The 20,886-nt window shown below is 40.0% G+C and overlaps 1 protein-coding gene across 5 annotated transcripts in view; it reads left to right on the plus strand.

The window, feature by feature from the left end:
• Positions 1-20,886, plus strand: part of fgf13a (fibroblast growth factor 13a) — a 117,488-nt gene that overhangs the window by 67,695 nt on the left and 28,907 nt on the right. The window contains exon 1 of one of the 5 annotated variants that reach the window (XM_044363268.1): positions 17,468-18,425. The exons of the other annotated variants lie outside the window; for them this stretch is intronic. Coding sequence (XP_044219203.1) covers positions 18,236-18,425 — 190 coding nt within the window. The 5' untranslated portion in view covers positions 17,468-18,235. Of the gene's footprint in view, positions 1-17,467; positions 18,426-20,886 lie in introns of those variants that run through there. 5 annotated transcript variants of the gene reach the window in all.

The raw sequence follows: 20,886 nt of genomic DNA on the forward strand, positions 1-20,886 counted from the left end.
TTGCATGCTACGAGACTAACTTTAATGAAATTCCAAAATGTGCCTTATGTAATGGACTGTGAAAAAAATTATATATATTTACTGCATACCCAGGAATAAAAACATGTAAGTACTGTACGATGCTGCTTTATATTCCACACACTATAGCCAAATGCATTATGTGAATTTATCCTCCAGGTCCACATTAGGAGCTTTACTCTGGACGCAGATAGTCCCCATCACTCTCACTGCCTGACTCGGATATGACGTACTGTACCTTCACCCAGCTTGACACTAAAATCCCAGCTTATGTCTCTAATGGACTTGCTGCATTATTGTTTTATTCAGGAAAAAGTTCCCGTTTAACTACATTGCAGCCTCTAAATCTGAGCTAAACAGGAATATTCAGTAGAGCAGTCAGGTTGTAGTAACTGTGACACAAGCAGTGTGTAAGTTTTCCCCAGAGTAAACAAGCATTAAGCTATTTAATTGGGGCAATGAGGCGAACTGCTGAGTCAGCATCACATTAGAAGGCAGGCTAGCAAAGTGGCTGCTGACAACTGCCGAGATACAGTAGAGACTACACACATGCAAAGTTGTGTCCTTCTTTGGGGAGAAGTTAAATCACAGATGTAATATATAAGTTAACAAATGCTAAATCCTGTTTGGTATAGCCTTGTTTGACATGCTTGCCAAAAAAAGTACTTGAAGTGCAATGAATTTTTGTGTGGAACATCCATTAAAGCCCTGAAAACTGGTGTAGTATATATTTTGCTTTCATCCACAGATTTTCAGATACTTCTTTCCTTATCAGTTTATTTTACAAGGGGTTGCCAAAATCCTACACATAGGGGCTGTAATGACTGAGAAATGTGACCTGGCCCTCATGGGAACTGTTGCTTTAGATATTTCTTATCATTAATAATTTTTATTGATCATCACTGAAAAGTACAAAAATGCAATTCAATCCAAAGAATACATGATGCAGCATCCCTTTAATATCTACGGGTGTGGCTGGCAATTGCGGGCAATCGTTGTTATCTTTGATTTATCAGGGATTCAGTTGACTGGATCAACCAAAAACAGCCATTACCATCTGGTTATTTTATCTATAAACAGTTTCTCAACTTAATTTTCAGAAAATGTATTACAATGATATAAATATTGAAACTTAAAGTTACTGTACATATACTATTATAGAAGATTTGAGCCATATTGCCCACAGCTATCTAGAACCCCACTTGATCCGGTCAGTGTCAATAGGCTGCACAATATGTACAGTATTTGGTCCTCTGCCAACACTGCAGCATCCCTCTGCTAGTTATTCATCAGCTTGTTCCTCTGCCCAAGTCACAACACAGGCATTCGCTGGTATAGTGACTGTTTCCACTCTCCCTTTCTTTTTCTTTCACTCATGAGGTTTATACAAAGGTTATGTGTACTGTGTACTTAATTTTGAGACAAAAAGCAGCTACTCAATGCCTGAATTATCTCTCTTTTGATCGAGTTGTCACCTGAGATATTTTTAGAGCTATATCAGATGTGTTTTATCTGACAGTCTTTGATATCAACGATGGAAAGGCAATTTGACACAGTATTGACCGGGCAGGACTGAATAAATGAGTCTGTAACTGATTGGCATTCTGGCTTTATGTCACTGGCTTTGAATCCTTTGTTTTTCTTCAGCATGTTTTCTACATCATGTGACAATTTATATTGGCCAATATTAGCTTATCACAAATATATCTGTCTTGTCCTAATATATGTGTGCCAATAAGTGCGAATAAATTGCACACCAGAAAGCACGTACAAGTTTCTTTTTTAATGACAAAATCATGTTTAGTCAATATCGTGATCACAATTCTTTATTTACAATACAAAGGATCTCTCTCAAAATGTTATGAGTTTATGTAAAAAGCTAATATATCAGCCAATGTGTCATCATACTTTTTTTTTTTTACTCTCAAATGTTAGTAGGCTACTGGTCTCAAATGTCCAGTATTGATTGGTATCTGCTCCCCTTCAGAAAATAGCAGTGACTGGGTGTCTTCTTGTTATCTGAATAAGGGTTTGGTATGGTGACAATGAACTCAACTGAGAGGTCACACATGGAATCCCTATTCCTTTTCTACTGTATTTACCTATCCACTCCCATCCATTGAGTCATGTCTCCTGCAATGACATTGTCAGCTTGGATGATGTGTTCCACCAAGCCTACAAAAATCATGTTTACAAATCTGAACCACATCAACCAACCTTATCACAACTAGTCCATGCTACTCTACCCACTTGTGAGTTACTGTACTGTATGTAGTACATAATAATCTAAACTGTGTAAAATAGTGATTGACGTCTTTCAATTTATCAAGGAAACAACTGCCTAAGCACCACGTCAGGCGGAGACCCAGAGAACAACAGGCCAGTTTGGCACATACAGACAGTTGGAGGGTCATTTTAGGTGCTGGCGGGGTTATGTAAAGCCTTGCATGTTTCATCTCAAGGGGTAATGTGCCAGTCAAGTAATGTGCCAGCCTGCCGGCCAGGGCTACTGTTGGCTCAGATTCATACAGACACCCAATTTTTCCCATCATGTCGCCTGCCAGCCCCTGAGACGGCTTGGCTCTTCCAGAGAGCCTGATGAAACCCAGATTAAAGACGAGAATAGTCATGCTGTCCTTCACATACAGAGGATATACCATGTAGTGATATTGCCAGATGTTGGAAAAAAGTTGGTTTACTTGCTTGCAAATACCTTTAGTCAAGAAAAATGTTAAATGCTGTGCCAGCCAGCCAGGGTTTTCTGTCTTCTTCCCCCGTCTTCCTTTCTTGGTTGTATTTTTGTGTGCTGTGCTCGAGACAGATTATTTGTTTACTTCCTTCTCAATGGTGGTTAAATGTCTGGAAAGTGTCCAGAGTATTCCTCGGTTGCCTTAGCAAATTTAATGCCGACTCAGTGATCTGAGTGCTGTGCAATCTCCTCCCCAACTTTGCAACAGCAGCCACTGTAAAAAAAAAAAGCAGCTAAAGCATCCAAGTTATATATTTAATCATTTGGATGATGTCTTGTAATGACTGTTTACATTGTCAACATCATCTGCCTATATGCTTACAGAGTTTTATGGTTCACTTCTGATATGTTTGCTTAACCTTACCCCTCTTCATCTTTGCACATCTGAGAGACAATATAAATGTATTATATTGTAATGTGGGAAGGTGTGTGCCTGCAAGTGTGATAGTTCAAAAAACTCAGACCTCTTATTCCCACTCAAAGTTAGTATCAAGTTCTTTTTAATAAAACGGATGAAAATATACTTACATATCAAACAGGGAAGGTTAAGTTTTACTGAAAGAATAAAAATACTCAACATGATAATGTTAAATCATTTTCTCTCCATCGTTAGAAGCCCAGTGTGATCTCTCAAGGGCATTGTAAATGTATGTGCCAGGACAATAGATGAGTCTGATATAAATAATGCATACTGTTAATGAAATGATAATTCTTCATCTGTCAAACAGTGCTCCCTCTTGCTTGCCAGTTGGCAGCCCTGTCACCTTCATCAGCTCCCTCCAGCACGCGTTCGTGTTCACTAAGGTGTACTGCACAGTGCTCCTCCATTACCCTCTGCAGGTGTTTGTCAAATGAGCCCTAATGTAAGTAACTCCATTGGCCTGTATGACGTGCCCTTTACCTCCAACAAGCTCCAGCAGAGTGTGTTTATACAGCCTCGTTCCCCTTCACCGTTCTCACCACACACACAAACACACACACCCTCCATCGAGCTTCTTGCATCAGTATGCCGAGAACAGGATGGCCGAGAGTCATTATCACAGACCCAAATCTAATTTTACAGCACGCAGACGAGCGACCAAGTGGGACAGGTCGGTGCATTGGACTGAATAAACAACATAGAGGTGTTGCATGTGTGTGGCTGTACTGAACCTCAGCTGTCAGGTGCCAGTGAGACCTTACAGGATGCATGCTCACATACAAACACATATGCACACCACTGCAGCAATGAAGGCATGCTACATAACTTACCAAACCCCTCAAGGCCTTCTACCTCTTTTTCCTCAAAACCATATCATATAGTTACAAGTCTCTAATATTTAAGTGCCAAAAATCACAGCACATCTATCCTCTTTGTATTAGGAGAATTATCCGGTTGTACTTGTTGGTGTGATCTGCATTTTTGAGCTTTGTGTGTGCGTGTGTGTTTGACGGCCTTATGGCAGCCATTAGTGTTAGCTCACTAATCCAGTGGCTGGAGAGATAATTAGACATTGCACATCTCATCAGGCCGTGCAGCGTATATTGACAGCTGTCTCGGTATTTTCCCCTCTCTCTCTCTCTCTCTCTGTGTCTCTCTCTTTCACTCACTCACTCACACACACACATACATATTCTCAGAAGGAAAGAAAGACAAGAAAAGAAAATGAATTCAGGTTATGAATTCAGGTTATGATATATCAGAATGTTAAAATGTGAATCAAAAAACAACATGTTACTTACATGTTGTGATAAAATAAGTACCTCTTCAGTGTAATGATCAAAATACTATATATGCGCTCTTGGCTCTGCTCTGTTGGTATGTGTGTGTATGTGTGTAAGTAGGGATGTCAAAGGCCTCTGATGCATGTTCAGTATGATGTAATGGGCAGCAATCAGGCAGACAGGGAGGCAGTCCTGATGATCACACATAAACCATCATCGCAACAGGCCAGTGTCACGCAGCCGCCATCTACTAATCTGCACTCCTGACTGCCAAAGCACTGGTTAATATGTCCTAATCTCCTCATGTTATCTTCTCAATTGCAAACACACACATTGACCCTGGATGATGGTGCATGTTACGGGTCATGCCTAGAGAACAGTGCTTTTCCTATTCTCTATGCTACAGCAGTACTAAGATAGCCTTGCTCGGACTTGTTGAATATGAGCGCATTTGTGGCAGCAACTTCTGTAAACTGACTGAGCGTCAGACACGATATACTGCAGCAGCTGCGTTGCCAGGGGAACTTAGCCTTAGTAATTTGATATGAGCTCCAGTCGTTTGCACTGATCCTTCAATTGGTAGCAGAGGGACCAGTGCAATCATTCAATCATGATAAAGCATGACCTCTGACTTACTACACGCCACTGGCTGTAGGGCCTGATAGAAGGAGGAGTCTGGAGAGAACCAGGGACACTGTGGTGTTATTCCACCTTCGGATATACAAAGAACACGCTAAACCTCAATCAGATAATGAGTTCCACTCTTAATCATCTCTGTATTCCCCAGTGATGAATTCATCCAGACTGTTTTCATCATCATCTCTAAAATTGCAACAACTTGAATGCAGATCCTGTAGACTGGTTGAGCAGAAATAGTACTGTTGTACACCTGTTGCTTTTCTTGATGATTTTTAAATGTACAGTGAGATTCAGACAGTTGATCTCTTACTCAGCATAAACAGACAGGACTAGTGAGTCAGGAAATACATTGTTACAGAGATAAAAGGCAGAACCACCTCAAAATCCTCTAGATCCCTTCTCTCGCCACGGTTGCAGAACACAACACACACACACACGCACACACACACAAGCAGTAAAAGTTCTGCCTTTGGATCTTGTGGGTCCCTCTTCATCCTTTTTGATGGGTTCATAAAGACAGCAAGATTGAACAACATGAATATTGCACAGGGTTCATTCCAATTTAACTGTTTGCAAAGCAAATCAAAGAGTAAAATAGATATAAGATGCTGCTTGAGAGATTAGTCAGATTACTGATTTGAGGTGTCAGCCGGCCACAGTGGGTGGTGGTTACCTTGAAAATAACAGTTGCTTTAACAGTTTTTACTAGACCATTTTTATTCACCAATCATGTAAAACAAATACATCAAAATAAAACAATTTAGCATTTGCAAAACGATTTAAGGTTAGGGTTAGGTTAACAAACTGAAGAACTTCAATAATGTGAAACATTTCTGTTTCACAATTCTCAACTGTAAGCATCACATTTCTTGTCTTAAGTCACTTATCTATGTTCTTGCTGTAGCCAGCACCTGTAGATAAATCTACATTTGCCATGTCTGGTTTTGATTCACCTACAACTAAAATAAATTAATAAATAAATTTGATAAATACAGCTACTGAAAATAAAGCCATGATTAATGGTAGCTTAATCGGCTCCATTGCACTGCGTTGTGGAGAAACAAAGTTTAAACTAAAACATGAGTAACGCTGAAGCCCTCAAAAGGTAGTTTGAATATCAGCATGTCTAGTCTTAAATCATGAAACTAATTTAGATAATTTGGTGATTTCTAAGGGTTGTCTACAGGTACTCAAAAGTACACATTTTTCACACTTGTGAGTGTAACTTCATGTTAGCCCTCTGTCTTTGAGAGAGGACTCCGATTCTAGTCAGTGTCAGTTGTGTGCGAGTACACAGTTACCGTACACACTGGCCAAGTAGTCACCAGTTACAAAGCATTTCCCTGGAGGCTGGTGTTTACATCCTATCCTCATGTAATGTAGGCAAAGGGATTAGATTAGAACACTGTATTATGACTGCAGGCGACATGATGATTTTAAAAGTCCAGTGCCATTCTTTAGCAGTGTTGCATTTCGTATAATATGCCAACTACAGGCCACAGAGAGCCACTACTGCTTTACTGCTGTGTTTTGGCCTAGTTTTGTTTTTTTCATAGCTCTGGAGGGTTCTCTATCAGCTCTGCGCAGCTCCTCCCACCTGTTATGTTCCAAACACTGGTCCACTACCATCCATTGTCATTATACTTCCATTGATTTCTCTCTGTGCTGACTTCACTAACAAGCACAGGGAATGAAAGTGAAAAGTGGGATACTCTGTGTTGTGTAGGGAACATGACCTATTTACCCACCCACTCCCATCAGTTGAGTCATGTCTCCTGTCGTGTCACTTCCAGCTTAGTCGATCTGTTCCACCTAACACATCAGGCATTTAAGTATACAGAAATAATCCATGCCAATCTGAACCATGCAATCGCACTGGCATGTTTACACACATTCTGATCTTTTTTTATAAACACACACAATCATTTGAACCTCAAGTGTGGCGCCATAGATTTGGAATCCACATACGACCATTCATCAGTTACTGTATACACACCAGCTGAGGAAGCATTATACTCTGTGCAGCTTCCTTGTCTCTCTGATCTGCAGTGAGGCATCATGAGACATCACTGCACCATACTCCCCCCACCAGGGGAATGAAACCCATAACACCTTCCTTGAGGAAATGCATCGGTGGCGGGGGAAATCCAGAGTGTGTGGCCGGACTAAAATGAGCTTCATTAATGTTCACATCCAGTTCGCTGCACTGCACATTTGACCTCATTGCATAATATTCACAGCTATTCTTGAGGCCAGACAAGGGAAGTGATGGGGTTATTCTGAGGACAGAGATCTGGTTAATGGACAAATACTTGCATGAAAGAGACGACAGACACCTACACAAGAGTCTGCGTTTCCCTCCAGCAAGAAAACACAATTTTTTTCTCCATTAAAACTTTTTTTTTTTTGCTATTTCTAAATCAAGACACCATGTTAGCTATAGTTTAAATTTCAAGAATAGCTTAGTTTGTGCTTTCATGATCCTCATTAGGAAGTGTCCATCACCTAAGATGACAATTGCGTCCAATATTAGGGACTTGTAAAAAAAGACACAAACATGACCTTGTAGTCTGTGCCCGTCTCAAAGCTTTCCTTTGTGTCTCCATCAGTAAGAAGACAGTTTAAGCCAGCTGGTGTCTGAGATGAAGCCTTTAATCTCACTCCATTTCTTTCCTTGATGTGTCATACTGGTGGGGGATATGTAGGACAACATCACTTCACTTACTGTATTCTGGGACTAAGACTGCTCTTGCTAGACAGGGTAAAATTAGCATGGAGTTATTAATACAAACTTTCAGAAAGTCTGCGCTTCTTTATTTTGGCTGTAGCACACTTCCTTGATTTCTCTTTGATACCAGATGTTCCTCTTCACTGTGACAAGAGCCCATTTCCTGGGTGTGCTCTGGTTAATAGAGGAGGGATAACTTGAAAGAGAATAAAAGTGATTTTGTTACTTATGGTCTTTCAACTCCTAAATGCTGTCTCTCTGTTGCTTTCCCACCGTGATGGATATCGCCAAAGGGCCTCCATTGACTCACCATCTATGATTCACACATGTGACTGTTCAGTCATCCATTTTGGCAAGGGAGCATCTCCCGCACTTGATTTCCTCCTCCGGCTACCTCCTGTTGTGATGCTGGCAATGATAGATACTGGATGTTGTTCTGATGACAGTCATTTAGAGACTCATGTTAGATTTGGCAGGCTGGTCACTGTGTGTCTGTTATGTGTGTGTTTGCTTCTCATTGAATTATGTATACACAAGTGTGTAAGTGCATGCTGTATGATCTTATCTTCCTCCTGCTCATCCTCAGCTGGCTGATGGAAAAGTAATGTGGCATCAGAGACTGTAGCTAACCTAGAAACAGGCTTCATGTGCACCAAGCTATTTGTGTATATCACCAAAAACGACATTATTTGAAGCCTGGATGTTGCTTTGAACTTGGTCCTCAGCCTTCTATGTAACTAAAGTGCTTTCCATATAATGTGAACTGAGTCCTGTTTATTGAATCAACCTTGTAATGTGGCTTTAGTTCTGTAAGACCTACTGCTGTTTAAAGTATTTACACTGTCTAGGACTCCCTGCACAGCAATCAGTCACAGGGGCTTTTAGCCACCTTCCTCCGGCTTACAACTACATTGGTTATGATTCACCCACAATCCCCCAGGGGACCTGAGAGCTGCGGGGTCATGATATTGGCAGACACATCCACACACATTGCACACAAGATGCATCCACGTACACACACAGATATTACATTTCAATTTCCATTAGTGGAGCAAACAGAACTGTAGCTCGCTGACATCATCTCATTGATGTTTCATAACCGATCCAAGCGTTGAATAAACCAGCCTCTTTTTTTCATGTTTCTGTTCATGGTGCCTGAGGGACAAAGAGGACATGCTAGACTTTGTTAATCAGCCTTTTTTTTTTAATCAGAGGGGTTCACCTCCAAGGTCTTCAAGGTCTGTGACCTGGAGCTTTATAGTAAAGTATTGCCAAACATCTCCATCTTATTTGAAGTCATAACTGAAACAAGGGTCAGCTGGTTAGAGGACAAGAGGAATAGAGAGCCTGTGTGGCCTGTAGCTTTAACTCTTGTATGTGTCGGGATTATGAGAGCACATTGCTGGTACAGCATTAGTCATTCTGAGCAGGCTGCTGTCTGAATCCTGGCCATTTCACACACCGTTTGGTGCCTCTGATTGAGATTTCTCCACGTCATTACAGCCTAGGCAGACACACACACACACACATTCACACACACGTACACACACACATATTCTGACACAAAGAATGCAGAGGCCACAGTGTTTAGAAGCCCACAGTACGCCTCCAAGCTAAATTACGTACTACACATGCAATTATAAACTAAGAATTGACAACTTGTAGAGTTAAGCTTGTGTAAATACATTCCCTGGTGTATTGGTGTCTCATTCAGTGATTGCTGTTAAAAGGTATACCAAGCACCTGCAAGGGACTAATAAGTTTGTCTACTCTCAAACACAGATATGTGGATTGTCATCTCTTGATTGACAGTACAGGTTGAAGAGGAACATGCTGTAAAATTGCTGTAAAATCCATTTTGATATTAGCATTTGTGTTCTGTTCTTTAATCAGGATGTACTATCTAGCTCAAACTGTATCATTTTATTTCAATTACTTTTTGAAAATAGAGAATATTGAATCATTTCTTGCCCACAAATAAAATGATCAACTGAGTACAGCACTCAGTGAAAATCAAAAACATGTACCAATTCATTCTCATTATGTCCTAGTGCTGGTGGTGTTCAGTGACCCTCTTATAATCACAATAACAGCATGTCTTGTAGTAAGTGGTTAAAATGTCTTATTTACATAATTAAATAACTAAATATTTACATCATATTTTGTGCAATGAGTTGAGGCACACATAAAATAAGGACATTTTTTGACATTATTATAACCTTTCATCCATATTATAACTTTTATATTTAGCTGTGAAGGTTCAGATTGCAAATAAACATTATGGATATTCAGCATTGTGCCTCTTCAACAATTTCCATCATTATCAGTCAAACTGTCACAAAGTGTCTGGCAGGTGTTCAGTTCTTGAAACTGCTTCAGTACTCTGTTTCACTGCCATATTTAGCTTTTATTGATGTATAAAATAGAATTTTGTTCCTTTTGCTTGGGTAAAAAAAAAAAAAAGATCTGTATTTATTTTCTCTGTGTGAGAGATTCTAAGGCAGTGCTGATCAGATGACAAAGACTTTGAAGCCAGTTGTTATACAAAAGGTGAGAGGTTAAATGACAAATGGCAGGCGTTCTGTCTGCTCCTAATTAGTTTCAGCGTTTTTAAGTGAGATGAAGATGGAACCGGTGGTGGTTTAATGAGGAGCAGACTGGCACACAGCGCAGACATCATCTGAACGATATATCTATTTGATGTTATTTTCGCTGCGATTAAAAACATGCAAGCTTACCCTGCCAATAAATAACAATCTTTTAAAACTTTCTGGCACTTTCAACACGAGATGAAACACCAAATAAGGAAGCAACACAACTGATGAACAATGAGGGTTTTTTCTCTGCACTCAGCCTGCACGCATATTTGTCCCCACGGTGGAGATCATCCTGGTTTAGCCGCTGGGAGAAATAATGTACTCGGGTTTCAGTCTACTAACCTCTTGTTTTTGTGTTCTCAACACAGCCCTCTGGTTCTAAAGGGGTGTTATAGATCACACAATCATTGCCATGGGCTTGCCATGTCAGCCATGACTGTGTTCTAGCCCCCCTCCCCTACTGGAACCTTGAGTGACTGATGGTTTCTTGTTCTGCAATACCCAACCCCCATTCTCAGAGCACATTATCTCTCTCTCTCTCTCACTCTGTCTCTATCTTTCACACACACCATCTTACGTATGTGCAGTCTCCATGGTAACGCGTGGTATCACTATGGCACCGGTGGCCTAGCATGCTGCAAGCTGCTGTTGTCGTGGATTTACTGTACCAGTGCACACACAAAGAGCAGACAGCCAGGAGAGTGCTGCCAAGAGGCTGTATGGTTTTAGCAGCGTCCCTTTGAGCTTATCAGAGATCATTCCTTTTTCCCCTGATAATATTTCCCTTCATCCCCTCACACGGAGGTTAAACTAAAAATCCTGCTTTTTCAGATTGCAATGATGATATGTGGAGATATTAATTTAGTCTGACATTAAATATTCGATATAATCACGAGCACAATCCAAGTATGCAACTTTGCCCTCTATTAAACACTATGAGCAAGGTTAACCTCCCCATTTATTCAGTGTTTGCCCTTGGAGGCCTCTTTTCTCTCTGAATTTAGAAATTCATTAAACCCTCAGTGTTATCATGACAGCCTCGGGATATTAATAAGAAGAGATGGCTTTAATTGTTTGGTTATATTTAATAATACAAAGGTCAACATAATGCTCAACCTTGGCAGCAAAAAGGCCCGTCTTCTCCTTTTTCTCTGGAGTTCTGCACTCTAGTGGCCAGTGGTGGCAAAAGCAGCAGGGTGCTGCGACCCTTTGGGTCTATGTGAAGTCCTGCAGTCCTCACTCTGTTACAGTAGATGTATATGCAGATCAAAAGGTACTTCTTGTAAAACTATACAGTTTAAGGAAGGGCAAATGCTACCCCCCCTCTCAACCCTTTTCTATGACAGCAGACGGTGCAGGTGAAGTAGGAGAAGAAACATCTTTTAGCAGCAATGCCTGTATTGTATCAAATAGAAACATGCACTATCTATACATGCATTTTAGTACGATGTATTCAAAAATAAAAATTGTCGTTTGCTGGTTGTATTTAATGTACTACTATGTCTACCGTAATTGCATCATGACTTTAGACATAATTGTTTTCCATTCTCTCATTAAATGTGTGTGTGTGTGTGTGTGTGTGTGTGTGTGTGTGTGTGTATGTCTGTGTGTACTAGTGTGTCAGTGTGTGAGCACAGTACAGTGAAGGTGCCCCCGGGAGGCCACAGTAGACGGGCATTCTGGGGCACTACAGTAATTAATGTACCCATGGCACATTGCTACACAAGCAACCAAAGCACACACACACACACACACACACACACACACAGCATGGGAGCGGTTTCTGTGTGTGGGTGTGTGTGTGTGTAAGTGAAAGTCTTTGTGCGTCCTTGTGCCTTTCTTGCTCGTCTTCCTTATTTACAGAGTCTAATAGAGGTGTTGGTTACAGAGGTCACTACTTGTGTCTGTATTTTTTTGGATGGAAACATTATTTGCATTTGGATTAAACCAGAGATCGCTGCTTTTCCTCTTTGCTGGGTCTGATTTTTGGATGGCAGAGTTCATGTAGTATGCAATGATCTTCAGACAACTCCCACTTGCACATGAGCACACTATATAGATCTGTGGTAGACTTCCAATGAGCCAAATATAGTCCACAAATATACCAAAGATGACAAAAGAGCACTATTTTCTTCTGAGGCTTCTGCATGCAAAAGCTACAGAACAAATTATGATAGAGCAATCTGTGTAATATATATGATTAATATATATATTATATATATTTGTGCCTTTTAAAAGATTATACCTAAATGTAAGAATATCCACTCCTAAAGCCTTCTTGTTTATTTCAAATATGACTTTCTCCTTTATTTATTTTACCAGTTTCACTTGTGCTATTGAATTCTATTTTGTATTTTTCTTTCTCCATCAAACCAGCTGCACAGGATGCAGAAACAGCAAGACAGACATTATCAGGCTTATACACATTTTCACTTTCTTTAGTATCATCTTAGGTGTTTGATTAGTGCCGCTGTTGCACAGTTCAGCCTAACTCTCATCCCCTCTCTCTGTGTCCTCCTAACTGTCAGCGATAAACCCCGCCATCCTCCTGTAGGGCAAAACTGCCTGCTTGAGTGATGGTCTGGATTTACCAGTGGTGGTACGACTGAAGCAAAACCTGGGATCCTGCTTTTGTTAGCGCAGAGATCTGTCTGTTCGTGTTTGCACAGGGCAGAAGTAGAGGTATTGGTTAGTACCAGGCAGGGACACTGTGTGCTGTGGTGTAAATCAGGGAGATGTATAGAGGTTCATTATGCACATTTCTGAGAGTGAACCAGTAATGTATATCACCGGGTTGGACCGTAGTATATTTACTGTATAGTGGCATCATCAACTATTGCTGTGCTGCTGAAGGAAAGGTCACATTTACAGGGAACTGCACTTTGAATTGCCTTGTTGCTGAAAGGTGCTATACAAATAAACTTTCCCTGATTTAAGAAAGGAATTTCTGAGATTAGATACAGAATACAGCACATATAATAAACACTCTTTCTAAAATGTGACAACAGTGGTGGTTTTAGTAATTGTTGATTCTCTTTTAGTTTTCTGACACAAGCTACTCCTATTGTATTTGCCCTGCAAGGATTTCTTCAAGATTCCAGTCTCAGATTATGCATGGTAAAAGCCAGGTGTAAACACTATTCTACTTAAAGGAATTGTATTAATAAACAATACTTTTATATTTCTATTTTACTTTTATTTGAATTGACCTGTTTATTTTGTTGAATTTTTCCAAATATCAAATAAAAGCAAAAGTAAAATCTCGTCTCGACACACGTTATTACAGCAACAGCCACCCTTTAGCTACTGTAACTTTTATTAGTTGCCAGTATTTGATGCCATTACTAACTAAAAGCAAAAAAAAAAGTGATTACTGATTGATGTTATGTAAGAAAACATTTACAATTCATCTACCAAATAAATTGGATATCTCTATCCAATTTAAAAATTGTTTTAGTTTGAGGCTTCAATATTTTTTGTGTCAGAAAGAGTTCAACATTAAAATTAACTTGTTCAGAAATAATTTCTCAGTTATTTCTGTGTTTGTCCATACAAGAAGGGGGTCCTTTAACAGCAATATGGATCAGCTAATGGATATTAACTTACTGTAATTTCACTAAATAAGCTTAAACCACTGTGTTTATTGATTGTTTTCTACATTTTTTGAGTGAACAGACAGTTACAGTCATAACAGATTACAGTTTGTTTTGACTTGGTTAGACAAGCCTATGTGATTTTCAAGAAACCTTCCGACTGTGCCCTTGTGGTGGTGAACCAGAGGACACAAAGTCATAATAACCTTTTATTATGGCCTTTCTGTGCATGTATGGTACATAAGTGTTTACTCTCCATCACAGTAAAAAATGCCCTTATGGGTATTATTGCTTCTGTATATTAAGTCACCAGTTGTTCTTTAGATAATGATGATATAAAGCAAAGTTTAACCTTCAAACAACCTATAGTGCCCATCTTTTCTTAGAATATGTGAGTTAAAGGTTAGACTGTTCCGGCAAAGATCACTCCCTCTTTCTGCCATTATGGAGAGCCATTTATGGAGCATATCAATGACAATGAAAGGGAAAACAAATGCTCTTATCTCTATAGTATGCTTCATGTAATTTATACTACATCCCTTATTAATCAATACACTGGTATTGACCACTGAACAATTTATATCCCTATGTAGAGATTTAGGCTTTCAATACATAACCACAAAAATAAATTAACCTTTTATAAGGGCAGAAAAGTACTTGCTTCTGCATGGTTGACTGGTCAGCATAGTATTTTCACAGTATAATAAGGTATTGATTTCTTGTTTCACTCAGGTATTTGTATATATTGTATAGCTGTTTATAAAGGTGCTGCAATTCCGCACTACTTTAAATTCCACACTTATTGATTAATATTCATGTGTGTAGCTCTCAGTTTTTATTTGTGAATTTGAAATGGACTGCACTTGTGCTGCCATTTAGAGACAAACACTGGGAGTGCTGTATAAATAGTGAATAATTGTGACTTTAACTGTGAAATGAGGGCATTTTTTGATTCACAACTATAAGCTCAACATTAAATGAAGCTGTCAAGCTCAAAGAGTCAGACCCTAATTTGATGTGATTGTGATTAAATAATTAATTTAAGTTATGATGCTCTGCTTAGAGTGATACATGTCTAATATACTGTATGTTGCATATTAAATATGAGGATTTTCCCTTTAGGATGGACATACTACTCTTGATAGCCAGTCCACTTGCTCCCTCTAGTGTTCACAACAGTGTATAGTCAGCGAGAGTACACCAACCCTCAGGGGCACTTATAGTGAGCCTCACTATATCTAATTATTTAGTCTATCATTGCAGTGCATCAATAAAACTGCTTTCACTTTGAAGCCAGTTTGTCACCACGTCTATAAAGAGATATACTTTAACTTTACTTACAGGCCTAACATAATTGGACTTAATTTGAAATATAAGCATACCAAGAGACCACACATCATGGACAGTAATCTATGCCGTGGTGCTGATAAATAATCCCTTGTCATATTTGGTCAATCTCAGTATTAGCTGGAAGATTTGTAGAAACTGCCTCTACAGTCTCACAGGACAGAGAATTGTCCTTGTTAAAAACACTTTGTCTAATGCATACTAAGGCCTGTTGTTGTCTCGGTCGTTTGTATATCGACATTTTTTTCAGTCGAAAGTGGAAAGGCCTGTATAACCGGTTTAGTCAACGCATTATCGGATCATTTTACATAATTTTTTGTAATATGAGAGCAAAGTCTTCTCTGCCCCAAGAAGGAAGTACAATCTCAGGCTGCATTTTCAATCACTTTTCCTCAATCTGACCCCGCCGAGCGCCGCCACACATCGGACATACGCCCGTGTTTGTCCGGATCAACAAGACCTCTAAATGAATGTTTAATGAGCATTTTACATCTTCCTGTTGATGGCCACGCCTCGATGCTTTCTTCTCCACTATACGCCTCTGACAGTTGTCTGGCTTGAACTTTGCTGAATGTAGACTACTCGCCTTCACTTCACCACCCGAGGACTGCAAGTATCCGAGCCACTGCTTTGGTTTAGCTGTAGAGAATCATGACTTTTCCCTTGAGAAAATCTGTATCAGGTAGGTTGCTGCTCTTCTTGAAGAATTTATGCTGTACTTGTTTTGTGTTTTTACTTCAAATTATGTTTAAGTGTTATTTAGACAAATCCTCCCAAGTTATCTTGAGTGAAATGGTTTATGAAGTTGTGCTTTTTAGTAGTGCTTGTAGTAGTGTTTTATTCTATTGATAAGTGATTGATTTTCTTGTTACTCTGCAATAGTTAACCGCCTTGGAGCTGTCCATGGTGCTGAAGTGCAGATGCCTTAAGCGCTTGACAGTTTGTCTTCATTGTTTTGCTCTGGAGTGTTGATGCTGTTTGGTTAAGAGCTTTTCGACTGGGTTTATTCAGAACACTTGTAGGAGGTTTATATTTTAACTGTAATGTTTAGTTTACAGAATTATGGCAATATTTACTGCATTTCCATTTCGCAAGATGTCAGACTTTATTTTGCGACGCCTCATCTTTAAACAAGGCATAATGCATAATCCTGAGGTGTGTTACTGACTGTCTTATTATTAATCAGAGTTAATAAATAAAACGTCTACAACAGTTTTGGTTTGAGGACTGTAGATGGCACCATTGGTTAGGCTTTAACTGTGCTCTGTCCAGGACTGAGGAAAAGCCTGGGAGTGAAGAGGATGACAGTATCGGGTCGGAAATGACAGTCACATTAGTGTCAGAGCATAACCCTTGGTTTTAGGTTTATACTGCGGCTAAAAAAAAAAAAAAAAGCGTCGACTCTAGCTTTTTAGGTTGGCATTTTCATCGTGTAAAATCGTAATAGCCTTCTGTAAAAGTTACGTGAGGATAGACGTCTTAAAGGTGGAAAGGCACAGGTTTTTATATGTTTCCTGAGTTATATTAATTATGTGGGAGTTTATCATCGGCTTAAGGCTGTTTGCTTCTTATTTCATCACACTACTTATTCCTCAGTATTCGTCTTAAACACCGCTGACGTCTGATGGTGGCTACCTGCTGTCTCTCTCAGTGATCTTGATGTTAAAACGGGCAATATAATTATAGTAGTTGTTATTTAGTCAATCATGTTTTAAGGCATGAAATTCATGTAGTCTACGGCTGGTCGCTCACCCTCACCCAAGTTTGAAAAATGCATATAAAGCCTAATTGTAAACGTTCTTTTTCGTGACTTTCTGTCCAGTGTTGTCTATTAAACATCCGTATCTGTGATAGTGTGATATCCCCCATCTCTATCTTTTTCCTATTTGCCATCTCCCCACCCTATCTCCTTTACGCCGTTTGATATGAAATTTGAAATATCACAGATGACGGCCTACATGGAGATATTCATTTTTCTAACTCACATGCACTGCCCTGCACACTGACAGGGTTTAGTGTCTCTGTAGTTACACTCCCTGTCCTCTCTCTCCTCCCCACTGCTCATTCTCCAGGTTGTAGGTGGGATGCTCTCAGCAGCACATTGAGTCTGTGCTTTGCGTTGGGCTCGGATACTGCATCCAGAATGAGGCGCCTCCTGCTATTACATTGCGTTGCCTCGATTCAACAAAAGAGAGAAAACAAATGGAATCTCCTTAGTGATTCGCTCACATCCTCTGCGCTGTCTTTCTAAAACGCGGTGTAAGTCTCTTTCTTACAGCAGCAGCAGCAGCTTTAGCAGGGCATTAGGCAAACTGCAAACATTTCCCGGCGTCTGCAAACAGGTGTTTCCATCCTATGGCTGCGCATTAAGCTTCATTCACGACTACCTGTCTACTCGACTACCATGTGCGCGGCCATGTAGTTCAATGGAAACCGCTTACAGAGAATGGCTTTGTGCGTATTTGTTTTGATGCCGAGAAAATGACACAGTTGGAGGAACATGCAACGTGCTGTGGTGAAACTCTTTGTACAGCTTCACGGTGGAACGTTTTGTTTTTATTTTTGGTTAAGTTTCACTTTTTTCTCGGAGATACAACGGACAATTCCTGAATAACGCCCAAATTTACGAAAAAATGATTCATTTGGACATCATCTAACGGGCTTTACCGCACTACTGGGACTGTTTCATTGTCTACTATTTATTGTCCACTTTGCAAATTCCTTGTTATTTAACGAACCGTGGTAGTTGTCACCACTGCTCCTGGACGGTTTCTCTCAAAACTCAGTTTTCTGGATTCAAAGGGGGTGATTATTTTCACTCTACTCCGGAAGTTTTTTCCACAGCGCTGCCAAACTGGCCATGGCTGCAGCGATTGCCAGCTCCCTCATAAGGCAGAAAAGGCAGGCCAGGGAGCGGGAGAAGTCTAATGCCTGCCGCTGCGTAAGCAGCCCCAGTAAAACCAAAGGAGCCTGTGAAAAACCTAGTCGACTGAACGTTTTCTCCAGGGTCAAACTCTTTGGCTCCAAGAAGAGACGAAGGAGGCGACCAGGTCTGTTGTGCAGTTTCATCAGGCCATTATCCTTACGATCACTAACTCCTCATCTATTATAGGGAGCCATTGTATTTCAAAACTCACCTTAAAAGATAGTATATACAAACTACTGCTCTGTTTTTGTGTAAGATTCAAAAGATTAATGACTCTGCCAAAGTTGGTGGGAGAATGAGGGGGGTCCCTTATGAGGTTTGTCCACAGAGAATTCACCTTTAGTGTCTCAGGCTGTGCTGAGGGATATATTAAACTGATGCTTCATCTTTCACAGTCTACTTAATCACACCACAATGGACTAGATATACAAACGTGCTTATTAATTAGATTTTGGAAATTACTAAAGGATTCACTGTCACTACAAGGCATTGCCAGTGGCGTATCCAGGAAATTTTGACTGGGGTGGCCAAGATGGGACAGAGTCTGTGGGGTGGCCATGGCATAGTGAACATTAATGAATGGCAGGTGATCAATGTACAAAATAAATGTACAAATGTACAAATAAAGATGTTCAATGCATTGCATTGCTTCAACGTAGGCACACATAAATCATAATTGAATTCCAAAATTCGTGTTAGCATCCATTGTAATGTTTGTACTCAAAGCCAGGTTGTTGTTTTTACATTTTATTATACAGCCATGCTGACCACCCACAACTAAAGTTATTATTACAACCTAGAACAGCACTAATATGCAACTACCATTCTTTGCAGTTTTCTGTTCCATGTTCATTATGTTTTCCATTTACACACTCACACCTTTCCACCTATGTGATAAACAAAACTTGAGTTGAGTTGGTCAGGATAGGCTACACATCTTTTAAGAGCTGTTTTCCTCCAGTGGAGTAAATATATGTTACAGGTTCAGAATGAAGCCCTGGGTCCAAACTGGTGCAACACATTTATTCACAATAGTTACCTTTGCAAGACATATTTAAAACACTTGTGTGTACAGAGTAGAACACAAATTACAGTATACAGCATTGAACAGGATAACACAATTATAATAGATTTATAATATATATGAAGAATGTGATGAAGAGGACACTGAGCAGCTTCCAGGTGCCACCAGAACAGAACAGGACCCGAGCCACGTGAACTCCATCATCATGGAGACCTGGCCGGAGAAGAGACAAGAAAAGGCATTATTCATACAGGAGAGAGAAGGATAAAGGCATCATTCAGAGAGAGAGAGACATGAAGTGAGGCTGAACTGCTGCAGGATGATGAACCAGATCCAAAACTACAGGACATGGCACCAACAGCCAGGGAAGCAGAACGGTTCCAGGATGGATGCTCGTCCAGCAAGAGATACCTTAGAAACAAGAGAGGACAGGAGGAGAAAATAGGGAGAGATGAGTTAGGGGCACACAGCTCAGACACCCATGTGCTTGTGGAACAAACAAACAGGAGGTTAGAGAAATGCAATGGTTATCAAAACGGTTGTAATAATCAATAATTTTGTCAGCAGGACAGTGCTTAATGAACTCATTGAGACAGAAACCGACCTGCCGTGCAGTACAAGGTCGTGTTTCATATCATTGTGGTGTCAACTCAGCTTGCATTGGCTCTACTATCTCTGAACATCTACATGTGTAAACTATACCTGAACATTTTCTGCACAAAACAGAAACAATATTAAGCATACACAATCATAAAGATATTTTCTCATCAGCATGAGTAACACTCTCTTATGTTCCATAGATGTCTCTTACTCAGTTCAACTAATGGAAACATCACATTCGTTGAATGACCTCGGCAGTCTAACCAGCCCTGTTGGCTAAGAAATATAATAAACTTCATTTTCCAGCCTACATCTCTACAGGCTCCCAGGTTTAACTTGGCTGGTTAACTGCCTGTATTCTAGCAATAATCTCACTCTTATACTCTCTGAACATAAATAACATTATCTACATGACACAGTAAAACGCTATTAACAAAACTGAACAAACTACTGTGGTGGGTGTAAACTAAACACTTCACAGGCTTTGTTGTATCGAAATGGCTGTTAATGCTGTCTATTAACACACATTAGACTGTGAATAACATATGCTAATCGCCAATGCTAATTGCTAGTGTGAAACGCTAATGCTTCCAGCACATACACATATCTAGGCCCCACATGTACATCCAAATCCACATTGTATGCACCTCCAAAGCAATGTCCACAACACTTACAGTACAGGTGTTCACTATTTTTTCACTATAACAGTCACATTATACTTTTCTTACCTGTGCAAAACATATTTAAAACAGTTGTCAGCATGTTATTCATATTATTGTGGCATTAGCTCAGCCTGCGGTCACTGTGACCGGAGTCCATCATGTATTTTCGAATTCAAGACTTGCTTTTTTCTGACTTGTGGTGAAAAGTTCACAGACTAGAGATCAGCTCTCACGGCCTCAGTCCTACCATCACTATTGTTATTGGAAATGGTAAACTGGCCCTTAATCAGCTGATCAGC

This window comes from Thunnus albacares, chromosome 10 (genome assembly GCF_914725855.1).
Source record: "Thunnus albacares chromosome 10, fThuAlb1.1, whole genome shotgun sequence".
Classification (NCBI taxonomy): domain Eukaryota; kingdom Metazoa; phylum Chordata; class Actinopteri; order Scombriformes; family Scombridae; genus Thunnus; species Thunnus albacares.